General features: G+C 45.8%; 1 protein-coding gene across 2 annotated transcripts; it reads right to left on the bottom strand.

Annotated features, from left to right (window-relative positions):
* Window positions 1-1610: 1610 nt before the first annotated feature.
* On the bottom strand, window positions 1611-22598 carry WNT2 (Wnt family member 2). Of its 2 annotated transcripts, XM_039571645.1 has the most exons (5): window positions 20986-22598; window positions 19399-19622; window positions 16141-16418; window positions 13092-13356; window positions 1611-4747 (listed from the first exon to the last, which is right to left on the bottom strand). In XM_039571645.1, exons 1-5 carry the CDS (start codon window positions 21063-21065, stop codon window positions 4518-4520), a joined length of 1077 nt encoding a protein of 358 aa, XP_039427579.1. In that variant the 5' UTR covers window positions 21066-22598; the 3' UTR covers window positions 1611-4517. The 2 variants fall into 2 exon arrangements, with proteins under 2 accessions (XP_039427579.1, XP_039427578.1); XM_039571644.1 differs by lacking the exon at window positions 20986-22598 and having other exon boundaries at window positions 19399-20486.
* Between the last annotated feature and the right edge of the window lie 1705 nt (window positions 22599-24303).

Raw genomic sequence — 24303 nt, 5'->3', positions numbered from 1 at the left:
AGAATTTGTATGCACATTATCTCTTTACATATAAACTGCATGGAAGAAAAAAGGAAAGGACCCCCCCAGGAGTGTCAAGCTGGCCACTTTCTGTCCCTGTCTGCCACTGGATAGGTTTACAGCTGCTCCCTGGCAGGAACTGCGCTCGGTGAGTGCTATACCAAGGGGAGGGCTGCTGCTTTCTCTGGCTGCTGCTTTCTCTCTTTCAGCATTTGGTGTGTATGCTGAACATACAGACTGTGTTTTCAGAGCATAGAATTCCTTACTCCTGTTGAAAGGAGGCAAATTATCAGGAGTCTTGCCATGTTGAAGAAACCTGCAGAAACTAAACATCCAAAGGAAGCTGCACCTCTTGCACACACCACACACACCCCTTTACAACCAGTGTGGCTGTCACCCTGTGGTGGCCCTGAAAACCTCAGTGGCTGTAGTTACAGCAGATTGTACAAGGTAGCCCCTGGCTCCACCTGGCTTCCAGCAGGGCTCCTGCCCAGCTCCCAGCACAGAGGGAGCTGTCAATGTATTGATTCATATGTATTTGCTTCTTTCACACAAGAGATCTTACTTTATGAAGTTGCATCCATTTCACCAGGCAAATGAGCTGTTACACGAAAGAAACAACCCAAAATCATGTTTGTGGTTACAGCTCATGAGCTGCTGCTCTCTTGCTGATAATACTGTAAGTTCATTTGTACCATTTGAAGTGGCAGGTAAAACCTGCAGGCTGTGATATGTGACCACAAAACCACTTCTGCCCGTGGAGGCAGCGGTCACCTGCATGAAGCCCTTCCAAAGAGTGTGGGGCAAACGCCATGGAGAAGATCGAGTCTTGGTACACTTTGTGCTGCCACACTGGAGTAAGAGCTGTTTTTCTTAGCAAAAGCACCCTCCCCAGATCCAGATCTTCAGTAATCCCTAAACATTCCTTTCCCCCTTGCCACCATACACTGAGCCCCACAAGAAGCTGGACATGAAGCCTGCAGGCAGTGACCAGCAGCTGTGGTTTGGGCATGCAGGCTGGATGCCCTTCAGCAGCTGTGCAGCGCAGTACCAGAAATGCAGCATTTTATTTCTAATTCACATCTGCAAAGAAATGAACACAGGGGTGGGAGGCCAGGATGAGATCCACAAACTGGTTTTAGATATTTTTCTGGGAAAAGAAAAAGCAGCAATCTCTCAAGCTTCAATGCCCACATGCCCTAATACACACCACCATTCCTAAGTCATTCCCCATTTATCATGTGGTAAAAGAAAATTAGACTTTTTTTACGAGATTTCACCTGTGAAAGCACAACACACTTTTTAGGGTGAAGTTTGTTGAAAATATTGGGGAGGGAGCAATCCCAAAAAGCTTGGCAGGCTAACAGCATTTCAGGGCGCTGCTAGATCCTGAGTTCATGCAGCAAATTAAAGGGAACTCCCTCAAGAAAATTGGACTGCCTATTTAAAAAAAATAATCCTACAACCTTTAGCCTCAGCTAACATTATTCTGACACTAAAATGTCTACCTAGAGACAGCTGTTTCCTCTTCATGACTAAATACATGAGTAAATTTATTCCACAGAACAAAATACAGTATTTCATTTGCCATGCCTGATTTCTGTTTCTTCTTTTTTTTTTTTTCCCTCTTTTTTTCCCCTCTTACATTCTTTGCTGGATTTGCTGAACCATGGAGGGGCCTTTCCTAGCAATATTTACATCTCTGAGTGTCTTTTGCTACTGAGAAATAGCAAAAGTTTCTGGGAGTGCATTTCCTTGTGGAAGAAGCAGCAGAAATGCCTACAGCTGTAAGAAGCCTACCTTGAGCTCTTAAAAAAAAAACCCAAAAAACCATAAATACAGAAAAAACTGTCATCAAGTAAGTGGCCAGCTCAGCACTTACCCATTTGTTACACTGTGAAATATTCTGGGTTTCTTCTGGTGGTTTTGATGCAGGTATTGCATCACAACTTATTGATATGGCATGTGCCTGAAATGGGAACATCAGCCTGCTGTGCACACCTGGATGGGCTTGCTGCCGGACAGGGTGACAAAGGACACTGAAAAGGCCAAGGGACTCAATGTCCCCATCTTCCTGGTCTTACTGGTAAGACCAGCCTTCAGGAACCACAGTCCTCTGGCCCAGAGGAAGGTTTGGAGCAAGAAGTTCTCCTTAGCAGAGGAGAACCAGGTTGGGGAATAAAAGTTAATACACCTTTGATACAGTGACTCTAAAAGACTTTATCTGGGACATTAAACAACAGATTTAAGAAGAGATCTGGTTTCATTATCCTTCATTCAACTTCCTAGAACAAGTTCTCATGAGAATGAGCCTTTTTTCTTTTTTCCAGAACATTGAAATATTTTCAGCTTTATTACATAGATAATCTTTTAGACTACTCAGGCTCCCTGAATATTTTTTTAAAAAGGCTCTAAAAAGTTAAAAATCATTATACTGCTTTTAAATTCTTAAAGGCTTAAAATATTATATTGCTGAGGCTATGAACTACATGTGGATTTAATTTCACTGTGAAATCCCAATAAAAATTCTCCTTGGAGCTCACCTTTAAATACAATTAGGTATGAAATTTTCCTTTTCCAGCCCAGAGCAAGCATTGGCAGCAATGAAGAGGCTGGCAGTATCACCCCTGAGCTGCACGTGGGTACGTATGTCCCCATTATACATGCACTGCATGTGCAGAAACATGTGGGCAGAGCTGTTCCACCAGCTGTTGGTTTATAGACAGAAGTGGATTATTGTTACCTCTAACCATGATCATTTCCATTTTCAGTAACTGAAACATTATCTTATTGTCCGAATAAAGAACTTTCTGGAGCCCCCTAATCTTTTAATGCCAGCTGTGCCTTCTGGAGATGAATTACCCATTTTAATGATGCAAACTTTTTCCAAAGCCTTGCAGACGTAAATGACTGCTCCCTCAAGACCACTTAATGCCAAACCCTCTTCTTTTTAAAAATTCTTTTTAGAAAGTTCCAAAAACAAAACATACCCAAAGTATTCACTTTATTGCCTTGGTTGGCTTCTTGGTTATTACTTTTTCCTGCACTGTTTGTACCTGCTGGGGTTCTTCCAGTTTATTTCATTTTCATATCGAAATTTTACTTTCATCTACGATACATTCTATCACTCATTCAAGTTCCTTTTCCCATGTTATTTTTTCATTACCTTGCCTGTCTCTACTCTTCATGGGCGCTTTTTCAGAGCCTTATTATACTTATTGGCACAGAACCCATTTTTCTCTTGGTTCACGTGGCTGATCTCTGCCCGGAGGAGAGGCAACTGGTCTCTTTCTGACCCAGTTCCTCTCCACCAAGGCTGCATTTCTGGGCCTCATAAGCCTGCACATCTTTACAGCAACTTCTTGTTTTGTGTTGATCCCAGCCCAGCACATGGGCATGGTGCAACCTGTAACTGCCTCCATCACAAGCTGATACACTCTGAATCACAGGCATGGGTTTTTGCAGACAGTATGCAGAAAAAATCTAATTTGGAAGTCCCTAAGTGGAAAATATAATTTTGAGCACATTTAAGAGATTTATTAACTTTAAAAGAACATAGAAGCTGATAACTTCTTTAGAATAGAAGTCATTACTGAGGCAAGGCTTTTCCTTCTCCAACACTGTTCACAAACATTTTTCCACTATTGTGAATGTGAAAAGGAGGAGACCTTATCCTTAGGTAGTTGAGTGTCCTGTACCCAGCTTTCTTGAGGCTGAAAAACCATTCTCTTCAATCCTTCTGGTCAGAAAAAGAAAATCCTCAGCAGTTAATATTAATTACTTTCTAAAACTTTTAAGGCAAGTTTTCAGAAACATATAACTAAGACATTTGCTTTGACTCTTTAATAGTTCATCAAAGTGTTGTGGCTGAATACATCTCCTGCAATTTCTTTTGTTTCAGGCCATGGGCCAATTCATGCCCCACAAGAAGCCAGAGTGTGCTAATGTTGGCCAGGGTGGCCTCAGGTGGCCGCCTTACTGGGAACTCCAGTCCACCAGGGATGAACAAACACCCTTCCAGAAAAGCTTTTCAACAATCTGGCCCCAAATTTTCTTTCATGGGGAAATCACCAACCAGTGCTCAAACTCCTGAGGCATTTGGTATCCAGGGCTCAACTGTGACCTGCCCAAGAGCCTTCAGAAGATGCTTGAGCAAGCCCAGCCCGTGTGGTTGGTGGTGGTGATCTTGCAAAAGTGCCACATTTTGTATCTTCTTGTGTTCCTGATGGCGCGAATGAATTGCCACAAGGATTCCGGAGGAGAGTTACATGGTTGTTGGAAGAATCTTGGCATAATACGTCCTTCCAGAGCTGCATCAGTTTATGCACAGACAAGTCTGCAGCAACACTGTCATGCAGAAATGCAAAGAAAATGCTGCAGGGTTTGTATCAATTATTCAGCAGCTTCTGTGCAGTGAACAACAAAGGCAAAACCAGCATAAAAAAGACCTCTGATGCATTCCCTGTATGAACCAAGATGGGCAAAGGCTGTGGTCCTCAGCATCAGTAGCCCGTGCATCATGTCCGGGAAATCCAGCCAGCGCTCTTTGGCGCTTTGCAGGTGTGAATGTCCACCACTTCCAGGCAGTCCTGGCAGCGCACAGCACAACACCAGTGGAATTTGCACTCACATTTTGTCATCCTGCTGACGCGGGAGGTGTCATAGCCTCTCCCGCAGCACATCACTTCACAGCTGTCCATGCCACGGGAGGTTTGGTTACACACCCGACCAGCTGTCCCAAGGGACCCTGCAAAGGGAACACAGCAAAGGTCAGGAGGCGGGTTCTAAGGGAAGACAGCAAGCATATGAAAATAGGGATAGGAGACTTAATTTGCAATGTATTTGATCCTTTAACATCACATCACCCAGGATTCAATATCAAGACAGAGAAATGCCTATAATAAGGTAAAATTGCTCTCATATTTCCCCTAGAAATCAGGTCTGGAGATGAGAAGGAATAAAATGGATGAAATACTTCAAGGCTCTGCCTGATTCTGTTAATATCATCATGCTTTATTTCATCTTTCCTTAGATTTCCTCCAGAGAACAGACACCCTTGCCAAGGCAGCCGTGAAGCCCCTTACTGCTCCCTGCACCCAGTCCCCCCGGGACTGTCTGAAATGGGATGGCCATGTGGAGCACCTTCATGGTTCTTGGGAACTCATGGGCTTTGCTGGGGAGCTCTGGGTGGGCAGGAGAGGGCTGGGAAAGAGGAGACCATGAAATTTGGTGGCTGCAAGGGACGCTGTGGGTAAAGTAACTGTGCTGCCAGTGATTAAAGTCTTGCAGAACTGAGTGCAGAAGCACCCCAGGCATTTGGCATCGCTGCTGTGTCCACCCACAGGCCCCATTCCACCAGTTCAGGTGGCAGCTGAAAAGTTGCTGCTCTGTGTGCCTCTCATCTCTGTGGGGTAACACCAAGGGTTCTTCTCCCCTTTCATGATGAGATTAGAAGAAACTAAATTAGAGCCTGCTGTGGACAGAAAGGGGGAGAGGAACCATACCAAGCCTTGTCATGTTCTTGAAACACTCAGGAGGAGTGGCTGAAATGCCTGTGCCTGTATCCACGTGGCACAAAATGGCTCTGTAAGGCATGTCTTAGCCTGAACAGTGACTGTGCCACATAGGAGCCACTGTTCGTCTAACACGAACTGATTTTAGGGTACATTTTAGGATCAATACCACAGCTGCTAACAGCTTATTACCGCCAATCTGAAAACTTCGTAAAAATTAATTGCCTCACCTAATTTCCTATGTATTGCTATTATGAATCAAATGCAGGTATATCGACAAAATTAACATTCTTCTGACATTTTCCATAGACCTGATTACAACTCCATTCTTTTCTTGGGCAAGGCGATATTCCCTAAGTAATGGCTGTGGTCAATAAATTTACTGGAAATATTTTACAAAGTGTATTCGCAGGTGCACACTGAACATGAACAATTTACCTTCTTAAGGGAAACAAATACATGCAAACATTAATTAAAATTTGCATGAGCTAGGATAGCAAACCAATCTTAATTAATAAAAATGTAAACTGCAGTTAAACTGTAATTATTAATAATTTAAGTTGAATATATTCCAATTTTCTTTTTTTTCCCCCTATGGTGTATTTATGGTTGGATGCACTGATGCTGCTGTCTCAAAGCAGTTTGTAACATACAAATCTTCACTGTCCCTCCATCCCCTGCTGCGCCCCAGCATCAGGGAGACTTCATGTTATATGGGGGCTGACCCCAAGCCACTAATGCAATGAGGGGTCTCGGGGACTGGAGCAAAGATGCCTTCTCATACTGTGTTTTTTCATGGGACCAACACATGATCCAGCCTCTCAGCCATGGGGGTGCACATTCTCCTCTTTCTGCATCAAAGTTACGACAGGCTTCAGCTGCTGTCCTGGAGAAGTGCTTCAGCCCCCAGAACACATCTCAGCTTCCCTCCCATGGCCTAGATTCCTGCATTTATTTAAATATTTTAATATTCATTGGGTAGAAGTATACACCTGGAAAGCTTCACTATCGAGTGGCTGGCTCGTGTCTGCTGCAGGCAGAGCAGGAGGGTGTTGCATGGCCACCGGCCCCTGGGCTCAGCAGGTGCCCGTGGCCACCCATCTGGGAGCCGCTCGCCGGCTGCTGCGCACGGCTGAGCCCCCAGCCCTGGCTCAGGGGTCCTGAGCTGCAAAGGTGCTGCTGAGCCAGCCAGCCAGAGACGTGCTGAGCCACCCCAGAGGGAACTGGCAGAGGGAAGAGAAAACACACTGAATGGAGCCAGAAACAGGCTCCTGCACCTGCAGCCTGATAGATCCCAAATCTCCTTGGGGTCTGAGAGTGTCCAGGCTGCTGCCTGTGGACCAATGCTCTGCATAACATCCTTGGGGACACGGCTGAACAGCACTTTAAAGTAAGCCTCTGATATTTGGAGGAGCATCTCAGTTGGATGCAACATTCAGCAATGTAGTGCATCAGGCACACCCTGCACCAGGAAACCAGCAGTAACTCCTATTCCTGGCCTACTGTCCCTACAGCCAGTGCTGGCACCTGGAGCCCCTGCAGCAAGGCCCAGGGAGGAGAGGTGGCCCCAGCAGTGACCCACACGGGCACACCCTACTCCCAGCAAGCCCTCAGCTCTCTCTGCAAAGCCAGCTGCACCAGGGCAACTGGCATAACAGGCATGGCAGTGATGCCAAGAGGCCTTTCCCAGATCTTTTTTCAGGAATCACTCTATGATGGGGGAAGAAAGACTTCCAGTGGCCCCCAGTGCCCCCAGTCTAGGCAAGGCTGAGGAGTCAGGAGGATGTAGAGCTACATGATGCACCTGTAGTCCCACAGGAATCCTGTGGCAGAAAACAAGCCAGATCCTGCTTCCCAGCCATCACACTCTCCTCCATCCATGATGCTGAGCAAGCAGCTAGGACACCTGAATGTAAATTCTGCTGTTCGTCTCAGCCCACAGCAATATGCATCACATCCCAGACTGTTCAAAATACAACCAAATTCACAGAAAGGGTTATTAGACATTGGAATGGATTTCCCAGGGAGGACATGGGGTCACTGGCCTTGGAGCTGTTTAAGGAAAGACTTGGTGTGACACTTAGTGCATGATCTAGTTGACTTGGTGGTGTTCGCTCAAAGGTTGGATTCGATGATCTCAGAGGTTTTTTCCAACCTAATTGATTCTGTGAATAACTTTTAAAGGCACTTGTCCTGCTCTCTCTGTTCAGACCAAAAAAACAGTACGAAGGCCAAGCTTGTCACCCACGTGATTAATGTTCTGTATCTGGAACTCACACCAGTGGAGGAAAAGCAAAGCCACCCTCCACCTCAGCACAGCTCCCAACCAGAAGCAGAGTGGGGCCGTGTCATTTGGCTGGGGTTGAAGGAAGACCCCATGTTCCCCCACATCCATCAGGAGCTGCCCAGAAAGGTTTGACCACATTCCTCTGCTGAGGCACAAGTTAGTTTCCAAGTCCAATGTTCTTATTTCCAGATGTAAGAGGAAGTCACATGGCATTAAAGTAAAACCTAAGCATGATGCACCCACTGCTTTCAACAGGAGTTTTGCCACCAACTTCAAAATTATTTCAGCCACTAACAGACAGTCAGAAACTGGTATCATCTGATGCTGACCATCAAACAACATCAACATTACTACACCACTAGGACAGGGGACTAAATTATGCACAGATTATGACAAAAGTGAAAACAAGCACATCAACTTTTTTTTAAAGTTCAAACAGCATCTTCAGAATATCTGCAGCTTCTCTAGTGAGAAAGAAAATTAACAATAACCATCAGTGAGGAGCCAGACAAGTTACTGTGCTCCTTGGCGGGCCCCTGAGTGATGAAGGCGGAAGAAGACACTAAACAAAATAAGGCAGAATTTTCTGCCTGCTACCTGCAATGCACCTCCTCAGCACTTCTAAGGCAGGAGCAGGTTCTAACTTGTAAGAAGTTTTTGTATGTCCTCTTTGTTTTCATTTCAAATGTTTGAATTGCCATGCCTACACACATTTTACCTGCCAAAACATCCACAGCTTTTCATAATGCCAACTTCACAGCCTGTACATCAAGCCCTTTCTTCTCGGTTTGCACAGCTGTTTTTGGAAGTCAACACGTGTTATGTTGAAAATACTTTTTTCCATTCTTAAAGCCCTAAAATGTATTTATTAGTTTATAATGAGAGCTTTTTCCTTCTACTTCTATTGATTAAAATCTGGTATCAAGTAATAACACCCATTATTGGACTTTCACACACACAAGCAAAAAAATGTGCAAAACCAATGAAATTCCCAACAATAGTTTCCTCACAAGTGTTTTTGGGGAAAAAATAATTAAAGGAAATAGCCACAGAAAAGTAGCTCTCAAGCTACTGGATCTTATGTATAACACCCAGTACAGAAGGGCTGGAGAGAACAGGCAGTACACATTGGAGGCAGATTTGTCTGGAGGAGGTGGGATGTCCCAGGCCAGCACTGAAGAGATAGCAATGTGTTGATAAAAACAGCTTATCCAGATCCAGTTTTGAGTAAACGTCTCTTGTTCTAATTCCCGTAGCCACTGAGAGCATTCCTCAGCCCACAGCTCCCAGAGGCCCTTGGGGTGATGGTGCTGCTGCCTTGCCAGGTGGCGCTTGGAGGAAAGCTGCCCCGATGGGAAGCCATTGCAAGCTCCCCTGCCAGCCTGCCCAGGGCTGGGACTGCACCCACTGTGTTTGCCATGTGCAAAGTGGGAGATACGGGCCAAGAAGTCACACAGGGACTGCCTGTATGCGGCCAGCCTCAGTGAGAAGTGTTGGACATAGATCACGATTGGTTTCCCTCCATGGGTTACATACCTCAAGCACTAGCACACCTTGCGTAACACCAGGACTCGCACATCGCACTTTAAATTCCAGGCTACACTCTGGACTTGGCCTCATTCCTCTCAAAAATGCAGCAAATGGCTTATGTGGGGCAGCAAGGGGAAAAGAATTAACACAGAAACAGCCCTGTGAAGTACCCAAAGCAGGTCACCCTGGGCAGGTGATTTGTCACCAAGCACACAGCTCCAGAGGGCTGCAGGTAGCCCTGCACATGCCTCTCCACAGTGCTTGCACAAGGAGACCAGAGGTAGAGGGTTCTCAACCACAGTCACACCCCTATCTGCCTGCTGGGGACACGGGAGATGGGCACTGCAATCCACAATGCACAGGCAGAGGCTTTGACAGTGCCCAGACTGGGACCATGTGAGTGCTGGGAGAAATCTATGGATGACTTAAAGCATGTGGCACATGGAATTGCATCAGGTTCTGAGGGACTGCTGCAGCAGCTTGAGGTCATCTGCATGTAGACATGCCCTGTCTCTCAGGTGCTGCCTAGAGATTTTTGGCTGCTCTGTACCAGTGAATTTTTAATAAACCTGATATTAAACGTTTTCAGGGAGATGTTACACTGCTTTAACAGTGCCAGTGAAGAGCAGGCTCTAGCAAAGGCTCAGCCAGCAGGCTGCTGGTGTGCTTATCCCTAAAGCACTCTCAGTGTGTCCATTGGTATATGCCAAACATGATAAACTTACTACAGCTTTCAACCAACCTAGCCTGCATGGATGGACAAATAGCAACTTTTTAAAACTTAAAATGCTTAAAATAGATCCTTATAAGCAGACAAGCAAGAAGGGTTTTTAGAGTGTTTTGGAGGTGAAGTAGCACATTCAAGGTAAGGTAGTATGTGCAACAGCGGGACTGCCACTTGCACAGCTGTCACTTTAGTCCGTGTCACAGCTCTATCACTCCTAACAGGTCTCTCCCTGTGCAGTCCTGGGTGTGCTTGTATTGGGTTTGGGAGCTGGAAATTTACAATAAGGAAGACGATGCAAAGCATGGCAAAAATTTGTATGTTCACAACATGATTTTTAAAAGCTCTCTGGGATGTTCTATCTCTGTTTCTATTAAATTTTGAGTATAAAATTGTGAGCAAAAATTATTTCAGCAGAGTTATGTGTGCAGGGTTAAATGAATTCTGAACACTTCTGAAAATCTTCCTTTGGTCCTTCATGAAATCTTAAGGCAAGGAAAGAGGTGGTCAGGTTATTACATTCTCTTGCTATTGAGCTACCATTAGTGATTTCCTATATTATACTTCCCCTGAAATCAATTACTCCTCTTTTCCTTCTAGAGAAAAAAAAACCGAACAAACCACATTTTGGGGTGTGTCCAGCTACCCCCTCAGACAGACTGCCAGACCCAGGGTAGAAGCTCCAGTGGGGGATGAGAAGGTATCTGTTTTTTTTGGGTGATGGCAGAACTCTTGAGCACCTTTAACTCACTGGTTCCTACATGTTAGCACAATCAAGCCACAGAGGACACTGGCTTGGACATTTTACTGTTTGTGAAGTTGCCTCCTGGTCAAGTCATGATGCTTCATAAGGTTTGCTCTGTGAATCCTTCATTCAGCCCCAATATTAACCAACCTCCAGATAATTTTTTTTTCCTGAAGCACTGAATCGCTTGGATTCCCTGGAGAATGAAAGGCAGAACTGTATTCAAGGACATACTAAAACACTGTGGGTATTAGATTCAGCTGACACTGAGATGGTCCCCACCTACTTCCAAACTCAGACTTTCATAATCTTATTTCATTTGCAGTCATTTAACAGGGCTGGCACTCTGCAATGCTCAACAAGGAAAACCAAAAAAATGAAAAAAATATTGTTCAACTGCCAAAATCATCTCCCTCAAAGCCAGATCAGGTGGTGTTGGTTTTGGTTTTTTTTGTGGTTCTTTCTTTGCTCCATGCAAGCAGCAGGGCATTCCACATCCCGTCAAAGGTTTACTGCAGCTTGCTAAAAATATGCTCTTGCAAACAGCCACATTCTCTGAATTCTGGGCAGCAAAAGGTGCAGCCTTATCTTGAGCTGAGCCAAGGCACATGTCAGACTTTGCCATCTCCAGGCAGGCTTGTCAGTGCCTGGCAAATGCACATTTCACTGTGGTGAAAAATGCCCACTCTCCTCCACAGTAACAAGACCGACAGATGAGACTAGGCTTAGTACAAAGAGATTATTAAATGGCTTTTTGATATAGAATTGGGTGGTGTACGGGTTCTCCTTTTAGGCAAAAAGAAATAATGGGTTTGACAATGAATGAGGCAAGCTCAAGAGATAAATGTTTTGAAAAAATCCTAGTCTGCAAAGTAAATCTCTGCATGATGCCACAATATGCCCATTTATTCACTTGTATTAAAGCATTAGACTTTACAGTCTCAGCCACTATTCAAGGAACAGTATGTGCTCGTGCAGGTGATAAATATCACCTGCCAAAATAATAAATAACATTTAAAATTATGTTGATGACTAAACTAACCAGAAACACTGTACAATGTAATTGTACTGGATGCAATTCTGGGTTCATTGAAGTCAATAGTACATGACCAGGAATTCACATCTTGTTCTTATTTAAGTACAGCTATTTTGCAATGTTTATTCCAAGCAAACTTGGATTGTAAATATGCAGCAGTGCCAAAAAGAGTTGAGCTGTGTTGCTATCCAGATACTTACAGATTTGTCATATGGGGTGCAATCTGGTCCGTTATACAACCTATTAATTAGTTCCACAACTTCTCTCATACGTTACTCAGTCTGACTCTCTTTTCCAAATTTCTGGTTTTCTAGTTGCTAGTTTTTAATTGCCACATCAGGAAATACTACCTATGGGTCCAGAACCATTAGCAGGATTCCTGGTGCTTGGCAGTGCCTTGAATTCTGTAATACTGTTAAGTGTGTCTCTATTGAATCTCTGAAGCAGGAAAATCCAGTGTGAATAGCAGTACCAATTCTTTATCTCTTCCCACAGGGGCTGGCACAACTCTTCAGCAAACGTGACAGTTGTCATGGACAGAGCCAACACTGCCTTGTAAAGAGGAATAAACAGCTGTGTCACTCAGCCCGGTGTGCTGTGTCCCACCAACCTCTACTCTTTCATCCACTAGCATGTCCTCCAGCTGCCTCACCCCATGTCACCCACAGCTGCCTTGACTAATGCAAGCAGGGTTGGATTGTCACAAGCTGTACCTCCCACATTAGATGGGGACAGGCGTGTCTACAACTGGGGTCCGCAGCCGCAGTGAGCTGTGGGAACGAGCAGATAATACTGCAGCGGTAGCATAACAACATGGAAGGGAAGCAATGCAGCAGGAGGTGGCATCACAGGGACATCACAGGACTTGGGGCAGCTCTGGAGTGAGCTGTGTGACACAAGAGTGAGTGTGGCTGTGCCCAGTATGGATCTGCCTCCAGAGTACAACTCAAACTTGTGCTGAGAGCAGCTTTGTCTTACAGCATCTCCAGGGCTCCACATCATCTGGCAGAAACTGCTGAATTATATTAGAACAACTGGCTGTTGTACACCTAGAGACATCGAGGAACTATTGTTCATGTACTGACTGAGTCCTTCCAAAACATCTTCTTTCCTGTTTCCTGCTGGTTACATGCATGGATTTATATTTTTATATCTATCTACCTATCTACACACACACTCAATAAAATTATAAGTTTCGACCTTTGAAGTACAAATGGCTTTAATAAAACCATTCATGTGTAATGATAGAGGCTTACCTACATCCCTGTCCCGGATACAGTAGTCTGGAGAGCTTTCAAAGTATACCAGGTCATTCTTAGTTGGCTTCTTAAATTTCTTATTAGCCACAGTGAAACCTGTGCCATCTTGATTCATGACCACCTGAATAGCTCCATTGTATTTCTTCCACAGATAATCTCCTGTTTTCCTAAAGTCTGCCATGGCCAGCCAGCAGGTCCTTAGAGCGCACGATCCACTCACACCGTGACATTTGCACTCCTGTTTCAAAAACCGCTTCACAGCCTGTTTAGGAATGCAGTAAAATATACACAGGTAAAACAAACTGTAATTAATTGCTTCTCACCCCTTTTCCAGCCATCCTGTAGTGCCAGGCCTAGGATGGGCCTCCAAATTACGGTCTGTAGTGACACCCACTGGTAGCATCAAGTCATCCCCATGTTGGTTGGTCTGCTCTGGTTGTCTGACTCGCGGTACGCACAATCCTCCGGCTAAAGGGCTTACCTTCCTGCTCCTGCCAGTCATCCCAAGGATCGATGTGGTTGGTCTACAGTGCTAGGACGCAGACTGGACAGGAGGAAATGATCAGAAATGGCCAGAATCATTCGGCCACTTGGGAGGCTGCAGGATTGCCGTGCTGACCCTCTGACCCTCTCTAGCTCATCTTCATGAAGTTGCCCTTTGCCCTGAACAGTGTTTCAAATATTGCCCAGAAATTCATAGGCATTTCATATTTAAATGATTTTTAAAAGACTGTGTAAAGCATTGTACCTGTGCTAGGCATCAGATCTATGCAGAATTTTAAAGTACAGTACACTTAAAATGCTTATACACATTCTAACAAACATTTTAGAAAAAGACCTTCATTAGTTTGCACTGGAGAGATCACCTTTATCATCAATTTAACATCTGGATAGCATTAAAGCCATTTCATCTTCGTCTCAGACATTTATCTGTATGATGTTGGAGAACAACAGATGGTTTCATAGACAATAAATAATTCATTCCTAATTATGTAGATATGGATATTTGATCTATAAATATTATGCCTTAAGGGTTCATGAAATATGAACTTTTTAGAGTTTGTAGTAGAGGAGTGTCATCATGGGAGGAAGGTAAGAGAGAGGAAAGCTCCATGATTAGATGTGCGATTGAAAAATGCTGCTCCTCTGTGCATCAGTCAAGCACTTAGTAATAAAGTGAGAATGTATTACAAAACCAAGGGACTTTTAATTTTCTTTCCAACTTGCAAATGATATGTTCAAAGAAGTCACTGGCATTCCCACAGTCCCACACCATTGCCGTATCACAAATCTGGGATTTAAGCAGATGCTTGGTTTTGATTATCTGGGCTGAACTCAATTTAACTACTTGTATGTTTAAAACAACTTGCTGGAATAGTGGAAGAAGCACATAGGAATGCAGGTCTCTTTGTCAGTGATGTTCCTATACTGATACACAGCATATTATGTTCTATGATTCATATGGGAATATTATAAATATTTATTCTATTTTTTTTTAATTAACACAGTTGGAATAGTCTAGTTTTAAAACAACACCCCTTTTGGGGGCAAGAAAAAACCAAGGGCGCAGGTGGTCTTACCCAGGTCAAAATGCCAGGCTTGGGGGCAGCTGAGGTGGTGAGATCCCTGCAAACTAAACCTACACTACTGCACTGTGGATACAAAACAGCATCCCTGTCCATAAAGCAGGTCCTAGAGCATATGAGAAGATATTAATTATTTTTAATCGAATGTATTTATTAAAATCTCTTGATCTTTTTCTAAAATATCTACCTGCTTACCAGTACTGCCTTAGTATTTGGAAGAGGTATTTTTTAAAACTTAATAATAATAAGATGCTCAAATATTACAGAAAGTACTTCCCATCATGGAACTTATTTGTCCCTAAAAAATCTTTGTTTGTGTTGTAGACTTCAGCCTCTTTTGGACAGTAACAGAAACATAACCATAGTACTGCATGTGCCTATCACTGATCTGAATAGCCTTATCTGCCTACATTACATATTAATTACACCTGCTGGCAATAAACAGGTGGAGGAAAGATGCTGAAGAACAAAAATCTATCAGGAAAATCATCTACTTGCAGTACACAAAAAGATCAGAATACAAACAATTTACTTCCTACTAAATATACATTAAGGAAAACCAAAGATAAGAAACAAAAAGTCTCCACGAGTAATTCCAGAAGTGCTTGGTCTAGCACAATAAATATTTTTCCTGTATTATTTCAGATGTCGTGGGAGCAGCAAATATTTAACATGTTTTAAAAAATGAAACAGCATATTCCAGTTTTATGCACTATTCCTACCTTTTATAGCTACCACCACAAAATATTAGTGTACATATTTCTCAGCCCTTGCACCAGAGGTGGGAAATACACCTGGCAACTACTCCTTCATACCTACAGTGTGAAAGTAAAGACTCTTCAAGTTGAAATTCAGGACATTTTCATACCATGTTTAGAAAAGGGGTTTGTTTAGAGCAGGTCATGCTCCAAGGCCATTGCCTTTTGGAGGGACAGGTATTTATTTTCTTAAAAAGTGAAGTAATTACATTTTATCTCTGCTCACTTTGTGATTAAGTTTACCATATACATACAGAAATGGACAGAGCGGGTTTTTTTCTTGAGTGTTATTTTGAATTTGCTCTTTGTCAAACCTGTTCTTCAGTGTGATCTTCAGCCTCTCTTAGGAATTTGTATTCTGTATTAACCAAAAATAAAACTCCTGCTTATAAAAGAATTAGGCTCAAAACAAAACCTCCATCCAAACTGATCCCGCAGCTTAGATTCCTGCTTAACTTCCCACACAAGGAGCGACTGAACTGACTCCAACAGGAATACTGTTAGCCAGTTGAATTCAGTCTGTTTGGAGATCTCTGTCACACTGAACCTCCAAGGGAGGTAGAAACAGCAGCTCAGGCTCCTGCTCTTCCCATATTTCTTCCTAACTGCTGAGACCAGACAGCAAGGGCCAACCATTAACTAGCCCAGACACAAGAGAGTTGTCCAAGAACATCTCTAGGCATCTCTTGGATGGATACCCACCTTCCTTCCAGCTCTGTTGTTATGAAGGTTCATCAGTGCCCTGGCATCTTTTCCTTTCCGTTCTTTGGCATCCACAAAGGCTCTGGCAAATTTCATGCCATAGTCGATGTTATCACTGCAGCCACCCCAGTCAAAATGGCCCTTGCTGTCCTTGGCAGAACCTTTCTTCTTGGGATCACAGGAGCAGGATTTCAGCTCCCCTTGGCTACATGCCCTGGTGATGGCAAAGACAACTCCAGCAGAGGAGATGGCATGTACAAAAGCAGATTCTCGACTACCTGGAACAAAAGAAGTCACTTTAAACATCATTGGGGTAGCTAGTTTGAGTGGCTGTCCTATATCCAGACAGTTAACCTGGACTTCTTTTGCAGAGCAAAAGATAAACTAGGCTGAAATCACACAAATGCACATTCCCTGGAGCCAGAATTAGTCATGGCTTAAACTTGGACCACTCCCTGGTAAAAGCTCATCAATATAGTGTTAGAGTTGGAAAACATTAATCATTTGTTTCTGATATTGATTAATATACTTTCATGGATCAGTTGTTCTATACAGATATGTGAATAGGACAGCTGGTATTCCTATCGTTTCATGAATTTAAAAGAATATATGAAGTGTTATTTGAGAGATAAGTTCAAGAAATTATTAAATAGGGACAGTAAAACAACATGTACATTGCAAAATACTGCAAGTAACTCTTGAAACTAGATGTTCCTCTCCTGAAGCTCTTGGAACAGACCTTCCTGCTAAAAATGTGCTAGGGAGAAAACTTGGGTGTTATTTTCTGAAAAATAAGTTAATATTAGGTCTTCTGCCTAGAATCAAGCCCGTAACCGTAATTCACACAAGTAAGTTCCATTAAATCAATGGCACCGCTTGTGTCATGCTTGAGGCAGGATTTGGTCTGGCAGCTGTGACTTCTTCATGCCAGCTGCTCTGGCAGCTTTCCCATCTCCTAATCAAGATACTTTATTATACCAGAGATTATCTGAATTTCTAGACTATGCCTACTCATAGGCTACTAGGTACATATTACAATGTGATAATTGCTTTTAATTTAAGATGTAGTAGTTTGCAATACAGAGCTACATTACGCTGCCACAAATCTACTTATGTAATGGGATATTTTCCTACTTTTAAAGTTTTTAGCATAGGAAGAGTGACAAGTAGATTTTTGTGCAATATCTAAGACAACTTTGCAGTGAGAGAGATGTCTTTGCAGGACTTGCAAGCCTTAAGTAATGTTAGCACAGTAAAACAGGACCCCAAAGAAAAATGTTAACTGTGATTTTTTTGTAGAGGCAGAATTACACCATGTAACTTATTATTTAGTATTTCAATTCCATTACCACTAATATGTTTCACCAACAAATGGGCCCTGAACTTCCATGGGCTGTGCAAGCCTTTTGCCAACAGCAACTAAAAGCTTACAAAAGGACTGATCAAAACATGCCTTCCTTACCCTGCCTTCAAAATCAGGCAGAAGTTACCATGGTTTGTTACAAATCACACTCTTTTGAAGACTTATTTCTGAGAAAACTTATTCAGAAATATCGGAAATTTGTAAAGTGTTAATTAAAAAGAAACAATATTGATAGAAGATAAATGTTTTATTTGAGTTGATTGAACTAATCAACTTTGTTAGAGCACTATCACCATTCTATGGCAATCACAGCCTGATCAGGCTCAGTGTAGAGCTCAGAATCCTGATGCTGTCATTCTCTCACATGAGCCAACAGTGAAAACTTCACTTTTGGAAAAATTGCATTTTTACTTTTTATATTAAATAGCCTCATCATTATTAGGCTGTGTTCTGCCAGACATGTTTTCCTGAATATCAGACAAACCTCATTGAAAACCTCAGCCTATGGGTGATGTTACTGGTTACTCACAAATAATTGCTACGGGAACATGAAGCTGGTTACAGGAACCAACCTCTTACCAGGAGCAGAACCTAGCATGGAATGAAAATTCCGCTGCTTGAGTCAGTGTGCCCAGTGTCTGCCATCCTCCTCTCCATCTACACCAGTGGGACAATGGCCCCAGGGTACTTTCCTACTCCCCTCCTTGCAGGCACTGCGCTGCTCACAGCTTAGCATGGTGCTGGGGACATTCCAGGGACACGAGCGCCAGGGCAGGGTCAGCCCCACTGACTGTGCGCCAAGGCCATGTGTGCAGGGTGTGGCACTTGGCGGAAAGACCTGCAATTACTAAGGGTCTCAGCACGTTTATCATTGGGGTAAGGCCATTCTGACACAGTAACAGATCCCAGCCATTTCTTTGAGTCAAAAGGGCCAGATTTGAGATGTTAAGACTCACTAGATGCCTTAGTCCGACCTTTAGATGACAACACCACCCTGCTTAACCATCTTCCCTCAGGGTTGGAAGCACAATGTAGTCCTCAACTGCCTGGGACCTGCACAAGCCTGGCTCACCTCTATCTGATGTGTGTGCCCTGCCTCTCTCTCCCCGGGAGCCTGACCTGAAATGTTGCAGTGCCTGGAGGGCAGTGCTGCCCCGGCATGGGTGCAGATCCTGCACCCCTCAGACAGCGCACACAGTCCTGGAGGGACTGCACCTGCTACTGTGCTTTCCCGGCAAAATGCTGCAGCGGGAATCAGCGTGCAGGAGGGATTGTCGTCTGCCATCCCAAAGCACTGGGCTCCTGTTTGCACGTCAGCTGCCCCTTTCAGCAGGCCCCACCCTGAGTACTGGTATCCTGAGGCTGGGCTGTGATGGAAAGTCTTCTGTCCTGCTGGCCACATTCTGATGCCTCGGTTTCCCTGTAGGCCTTAATTTGTGAGCTTGATATCCACTATGCACCAAAAAAAGAGAGAAGTCAGGAACTGCAGAGCCAACCCCCTAATAAGCCAAAAACCTACATTGTCTCCCTGATTTGATATAGGTTTTTAAACAATACAGTCCTTCGCGTTATCATACATGCTGTTCCACTGTCCATGAGACCCTAAAATAACTTTGCATTTGCTCTTCCCTTCCTCCTGAAACATAAAACCACACTTCACCCTTGCTAAGACCAAGGATACAGGAGGATGACCACAGCTTCTCATCGTTTCCGCACACTGCCCAGGAGGTGCCAGCCCCAAAACAGTCCCTGTTACCCTTGTGAGGAACACTTGTACCCTCACGCTGACTCTCTAAACCCCCTTTTACCCTCGGCCCGTAGGCGCGGAGGCTGTATGCCCCACCCAAGCCCGCGGGAAGCCCCTCCCGCATCCCGGCGCGGTCCGCGGGACTCACTGCGCAGCAGGACGCGGCCGAGGAGGCGCTGCCCCCGCTCCAGGGCGTTGCAGTCCCAGCGGTGCCGGCGGAACTGGTGCTGGCACTCGGCCGTCCAGGCGGCCACGCCGCGGCCGATGGAGAGCATCGCCTCGGGGTGCCGCCGGCACAGCTGCCGCTGCCGGCTCACCAGGCCCGGCACGTTGTCGCACATCACCCGCGACGAGCCCACGGCGCCCATGTACCTGCGGGAGGGAAGGGGCAGGGCAGCACCGGGGGCCCGCGGCGACCCCCGGGCACCGACTCCGCTGGAAGGAGGGTCCTCAGCGCCTCGGAGCCTTCCTCCGGCGGGTCCAGAGCTGCAGCTACCTCTGCCTTTTTGGTGGAAATCCTTTACAATTAGCCATCGACCCTGTGTTCTTTTAATAACGTGAAGCATTCAGGAGAACCCCAAGCCCGGCTATTGTAGCTCCGTGCAGTACTTTAAAAAAAAAACCTTGACAAAAATTAAATTACATCATCTGTATCCAGATGGTCTCTATTACTCCTGAAACGTTTCGAAAGGTACCTTTCATAAAACCCAAACTTCTATAGGTGTCTTTTGAAGGGATCAAACAGAAGAAAATGTCCTTTTCTTGTATTTTCATTATTTTATACGATCATAAAATCGTTAAAGCCGTGACTTACAAAAAATATATAGTTAAGTGGCATTTAGAAGACACCATGACAAAAAGCCATCGCAATAAATAACATTTATATGGCTAAGGACACAGATAGTCATTTTATTGAAATATGCTCAGTCTGATAAATCAGGCTTTGACCGCACGTCAGCCAGTGTCAAGGTTAAAGGTGTACCCCAGGATTACAAGAAGGGGTTTAACCCCTCTCTTACACCAAGACTTTCCAGTCTGGACTTGTTTGGGGTCCTCAGTCTGAGCGGCAGGTTTATGTTTCCATTCTAACCCGTTTTGCAGCCTGCCTGAGACGCTCCACGCCGACATCAACTATCACTTGAAGCCGGGAGCAGGGCTCTCTGCCCTCTGCCCTGGCAGTTTACAGTTCAGCGAGGAGAAACTGTGAAGGGAAGGGCGGGGGAGGGCAAGGAAGAAGGAGAAAAATAAATTAATAATAAAAAAATAGCGCTGCTGTAGCCAGTTCCCAGCGCCGCCGGGACGCGGAGGGCCGGCTGCCAGCAGCAGCGCTTCGCCCGCGCCCCTCGGGCGTATTCCCCGCCCGCCTCCCTGCCCTCCTCCCGCTCCCTCCGCGGCCCCGCCGCCCCGGGCAGCGCCGGCCGGGCGGTGCCCGCTGCCCCCGCCGGGCCAGGTCCCCCGCACTGCTGCCGAAAGCCCCGGGTAGCCCCCGCAGTTGCGCTGTGCTTTTGCAGAGGAGGAGGTCGGGGAGCGGGGACGGGGTGTGGAAGGAGGTGCCGGGACCGTCTAAATCCGCTCGCTTTAAGGCCGGACTTTCTGGACCGGAGCAGCTGGCAGCAGCGAGCTCCTCTTCTCCGAGCTGAGAGGGAGAGGCTTCCCCCACCTCCCCTGATTCACAATTAATCCGACCCCACCTTCCCCAAGAGCAAATAAAAATTTCTGGAATTGCACAGCTTACCACCATGAGGAGGTGACTGGTGGGGTCGCCCAGACCAAGACCAACGGAAGAGACCACCAGATCCCAGGGAGAAAGTTCATGTTAGAAACGCTTCGGTCCACATCAGGTCAGTTGTGGGGGGCAGAAGAAATCCCATGAAGCAACAATGACGAGCAGGAGCAAACGCACCTTGAGGGTTACTTCTTTCCCGTGGGTCAAGCGCCTTCGCATCCCCACGCGCGATCGCGGGGTTCACTGATCCCCTGCCGGGAAACGGGGGATGCCGGTTGGTGCATCGCTCTGGACTCCTCTCGGTTCGCCCCGCACCAAATCTCTCAGGCCATGGAGTTCAGCCCCGCTCCCATCCTTCATCTTTGCCCCGATCCAGCTCTTCCCTGCAGTCACGGCAAAACTGAGGAGCTGGTGTGGGCTGCTCTCAGACTGGGTGGGTTCTGCTTTGGTTGGTGTTTTTTTTCCTCTGAAACTCTGATGGATGAAATGATGTCAAGAGACACTGGGGGAAGAGGAGGAGGTAACACCTCTGATTAGGCAAGGAATCTCGAGGAGGCAGTTGCTTTCCAATAACCCTACAAGCAGGCAGTGAGTTCAAACCCGCCGGCAGATGCTACACGACCTGCTGCGGAGCCGGCGGCGGCCCCGGAGGGCTGTTACAGACCGGCAGCACTTGGTACCTCTCTCAGGGTTTGGCACGACGGCACTTCATGGGTCGGTACCCACATCCGCGAACACCGAGCACGGAACGGAACGGCGATCCTGTGCGAGAGGAGAAGCAGAGAACCAGAGCAGTCCCGGTACGGGGTAAACACCGCCCGGCCGCCTCCCCTCGACCCGGGCCCCGCAGAGCAGGGCCGCCTTCTTCGCGGGCACCGGCGCCGGGGTGCCTCCGTCCTGGGGGTCCCTGGGCAGCCCCGCACCGCGGGGACCCCGGGCCCACGGGCTCCGACAGGGGGACGGGCTAAGCCCCCCATCGTGCTCGAATCCCGGGAGGGGGTATCCGCTGCCGCCGCGCCCCTCCCCGGCCTGAGAGGCGACTGGCGGACCTTGCCCGAGAGAGGGGCGATGCGACCGGGACGGGACACCAACTCAAGAATAAGGGATTTGGCAACTTTTTCACTTCATGTCATCTCTGCAAAGCCGAGATGTTACAGGGTAACACATATTCCAAACAACAAACCCTCTTTATCAAGCTGGACATGCTCCGCTTCCGAGACACCACTCGTTGGCTGAAAAAAAGACAAATGCCCAAGGGTGCTAAGTGAGTTAGGGACTGCACAGCTCTTGTTACTAGAAAAAGCCTGCAGTTGTCAACTCCAGGTGAAAATCCTGGAAGAGCAAGCTAGGAAGCACCCTTTAAGTGCTGTTCTTCAGGCAGCATATTACAGCCATTCTCCTGTTTCTTGGTACAACTTCTCAAGATCACATAGAACTAGATGTAAGCACAAACCGTTTCAGAAAGAAAATGCAATAGGTAGAATTATGTGAAGTTTTGAGGTGGTAGCATTCAGAGACTTACCAACTTAACTTGAAAGCAATACCCCAAATAACCCCCAGAAATCAACACCCAACACCCACCTACACTGCAATGTCAAAACCTTTCAACTGCAAAGACTACCGAGTAAGAATAATTGAAGCTTGGGGCACATGAATGCTTCTCCAACAGCAGTACTCGCCCAGAGGCAACTACAGTTCCTCTTACTAACTCCAGGTCTTAAAAGCAACAGATGAGCATTCAGCATCTATTTGATAAAATGTAATCAGTGCGTAAAAATACACTCCAATTTTTAGCTTCTGGTCAACTTATTTCTCACATTTACAATACACTTCGGATCAATTAGAAGGGCAGAGAAACACCAGTGAGAGGACAGCAAATTCCAGCAGTATTTTAGACCCATACAAACGGAGGCTACAATCCTCCCTGCTACCAGCTTTCTCAGGCTTGCAGTAGAAAGCTGACTTAGAATTTCTTATACCCTTCTGCATTAACAGGAGCTCCTTTACCTGTGGCTACTGCATGAGTGGCTTATCCATGATGTTCTTTTCTTCTCCATAAGTCATTTACCACATCTGCATTCCAGCTTTTTTGCTATTCAGATTCTTTCTCCAAGCCCTCCACAGAAGTTCACCTTGGGTCCATTACTTCTACTAACAACCACACTCATTATAGAGAATGGCAAAACAGGCAAGTTTGGAAAGGAACCTGGGGGACCACACTGGGTTTGCATGGCCAGGTTTAGGTAGGAGGGGGGCTACAGGGGTGGTTTCTGTGAGAAGGTGCCAGAAGCTTCCCACATGTCTGACAGAGCCAATGTCAGCCAGCTCCAAGACAAACCTGCCACTAGCCAAGGTCAAGCCTATCAGTGATGGTAGTTGCACCTATGCGACCACTATTTGATAATGTGAAAAAACTGCTCTGCAACAGCAATTGTACCAAAGAGAGTGTTAAGACAATGTGAGAGGAACAGCTGTGGAGACATCCAAGCCACTGAAGAACAAGGGGGAGACAGCGCCCCAGCTGTCGGGGCAGAGATTCCCAAGCAGACCATGGTGAGTCAGCCTGTCCCCCTGCAGCTGACAGAGATCCATGGTGGAGCAGAGATCCACCTGCAGTCCGTGGAGAACCCCATGCTGGGTTGAAGGAGGCTGTGATCCTGTGGGACGCCCATGCTAGAGTAGGGTCCTAGCAGGACTTGTGCCCTACAGGGGACCCACAATGGAGCAGTCTGTTCCTGAAGGACTGCACCCCATGGCAGGGGGCCCACATTGGAGCAGATAGTGAAGAACTGCAGCCTGTGGAAAGGACTCACATTGAAGAAGTTCATGGAGGACTGTCTCTCAGGAGAGGGAGTGCTGGTTCCTGATGCAGCCGTGGAGAGGCTGCTGGCCTCCCTTGCTGCAAGAACAGACTGAATCTAGAAATCTGTAGGTGTCTTCAACAAGTATCATGTGCACAGTTTCTCATACAGTTAAGAAATCATGCCATGTGCAATACAGATGACAGCGGAGTAGCCAGAGCACTGAAAGCCCCATTTTCTGCATACCTTCTGAAATCGAGCTGAGGTTTTTCAATACACTAATGAAAATAATGTAGTTAAACCTGTATTTCTACATTCAAATAAAGACTGTTTTCAGAAAAGCTGAAGGCATGGAAGGCTCACTTGGAAATTTTTTTAAAGAAAAACCCCACCAAACTCTTAAGTAGAACACATCTTCCCATATATACTACAGCTCATAGTACATCTTAAAAAAACTGAAAATCCTTCCCCAGAGATATCTCTGTAAGTCCCACTTCCAGGGACTATGGCTCTATATTATATGAAG

The sequence above is a fragment of the Corvus cornix genome, chromosome 1A, assembly GCF_000738735.6.
Source record: "Corvus cornix cornix isolate S_Up_H32 chromosome 1A, ASM73873v5, whole genome shotgun sequence".
Taxonomy (NCBI): domain Eukaryota; kingdom Metazoa; phylum Chordata; class Aves; order Passeriformes; family Corvidae; genus Corvus; species Corvus cornix.
This window is presented reverse-complemented; position numbering and strand designations above follow the sequence as displayed.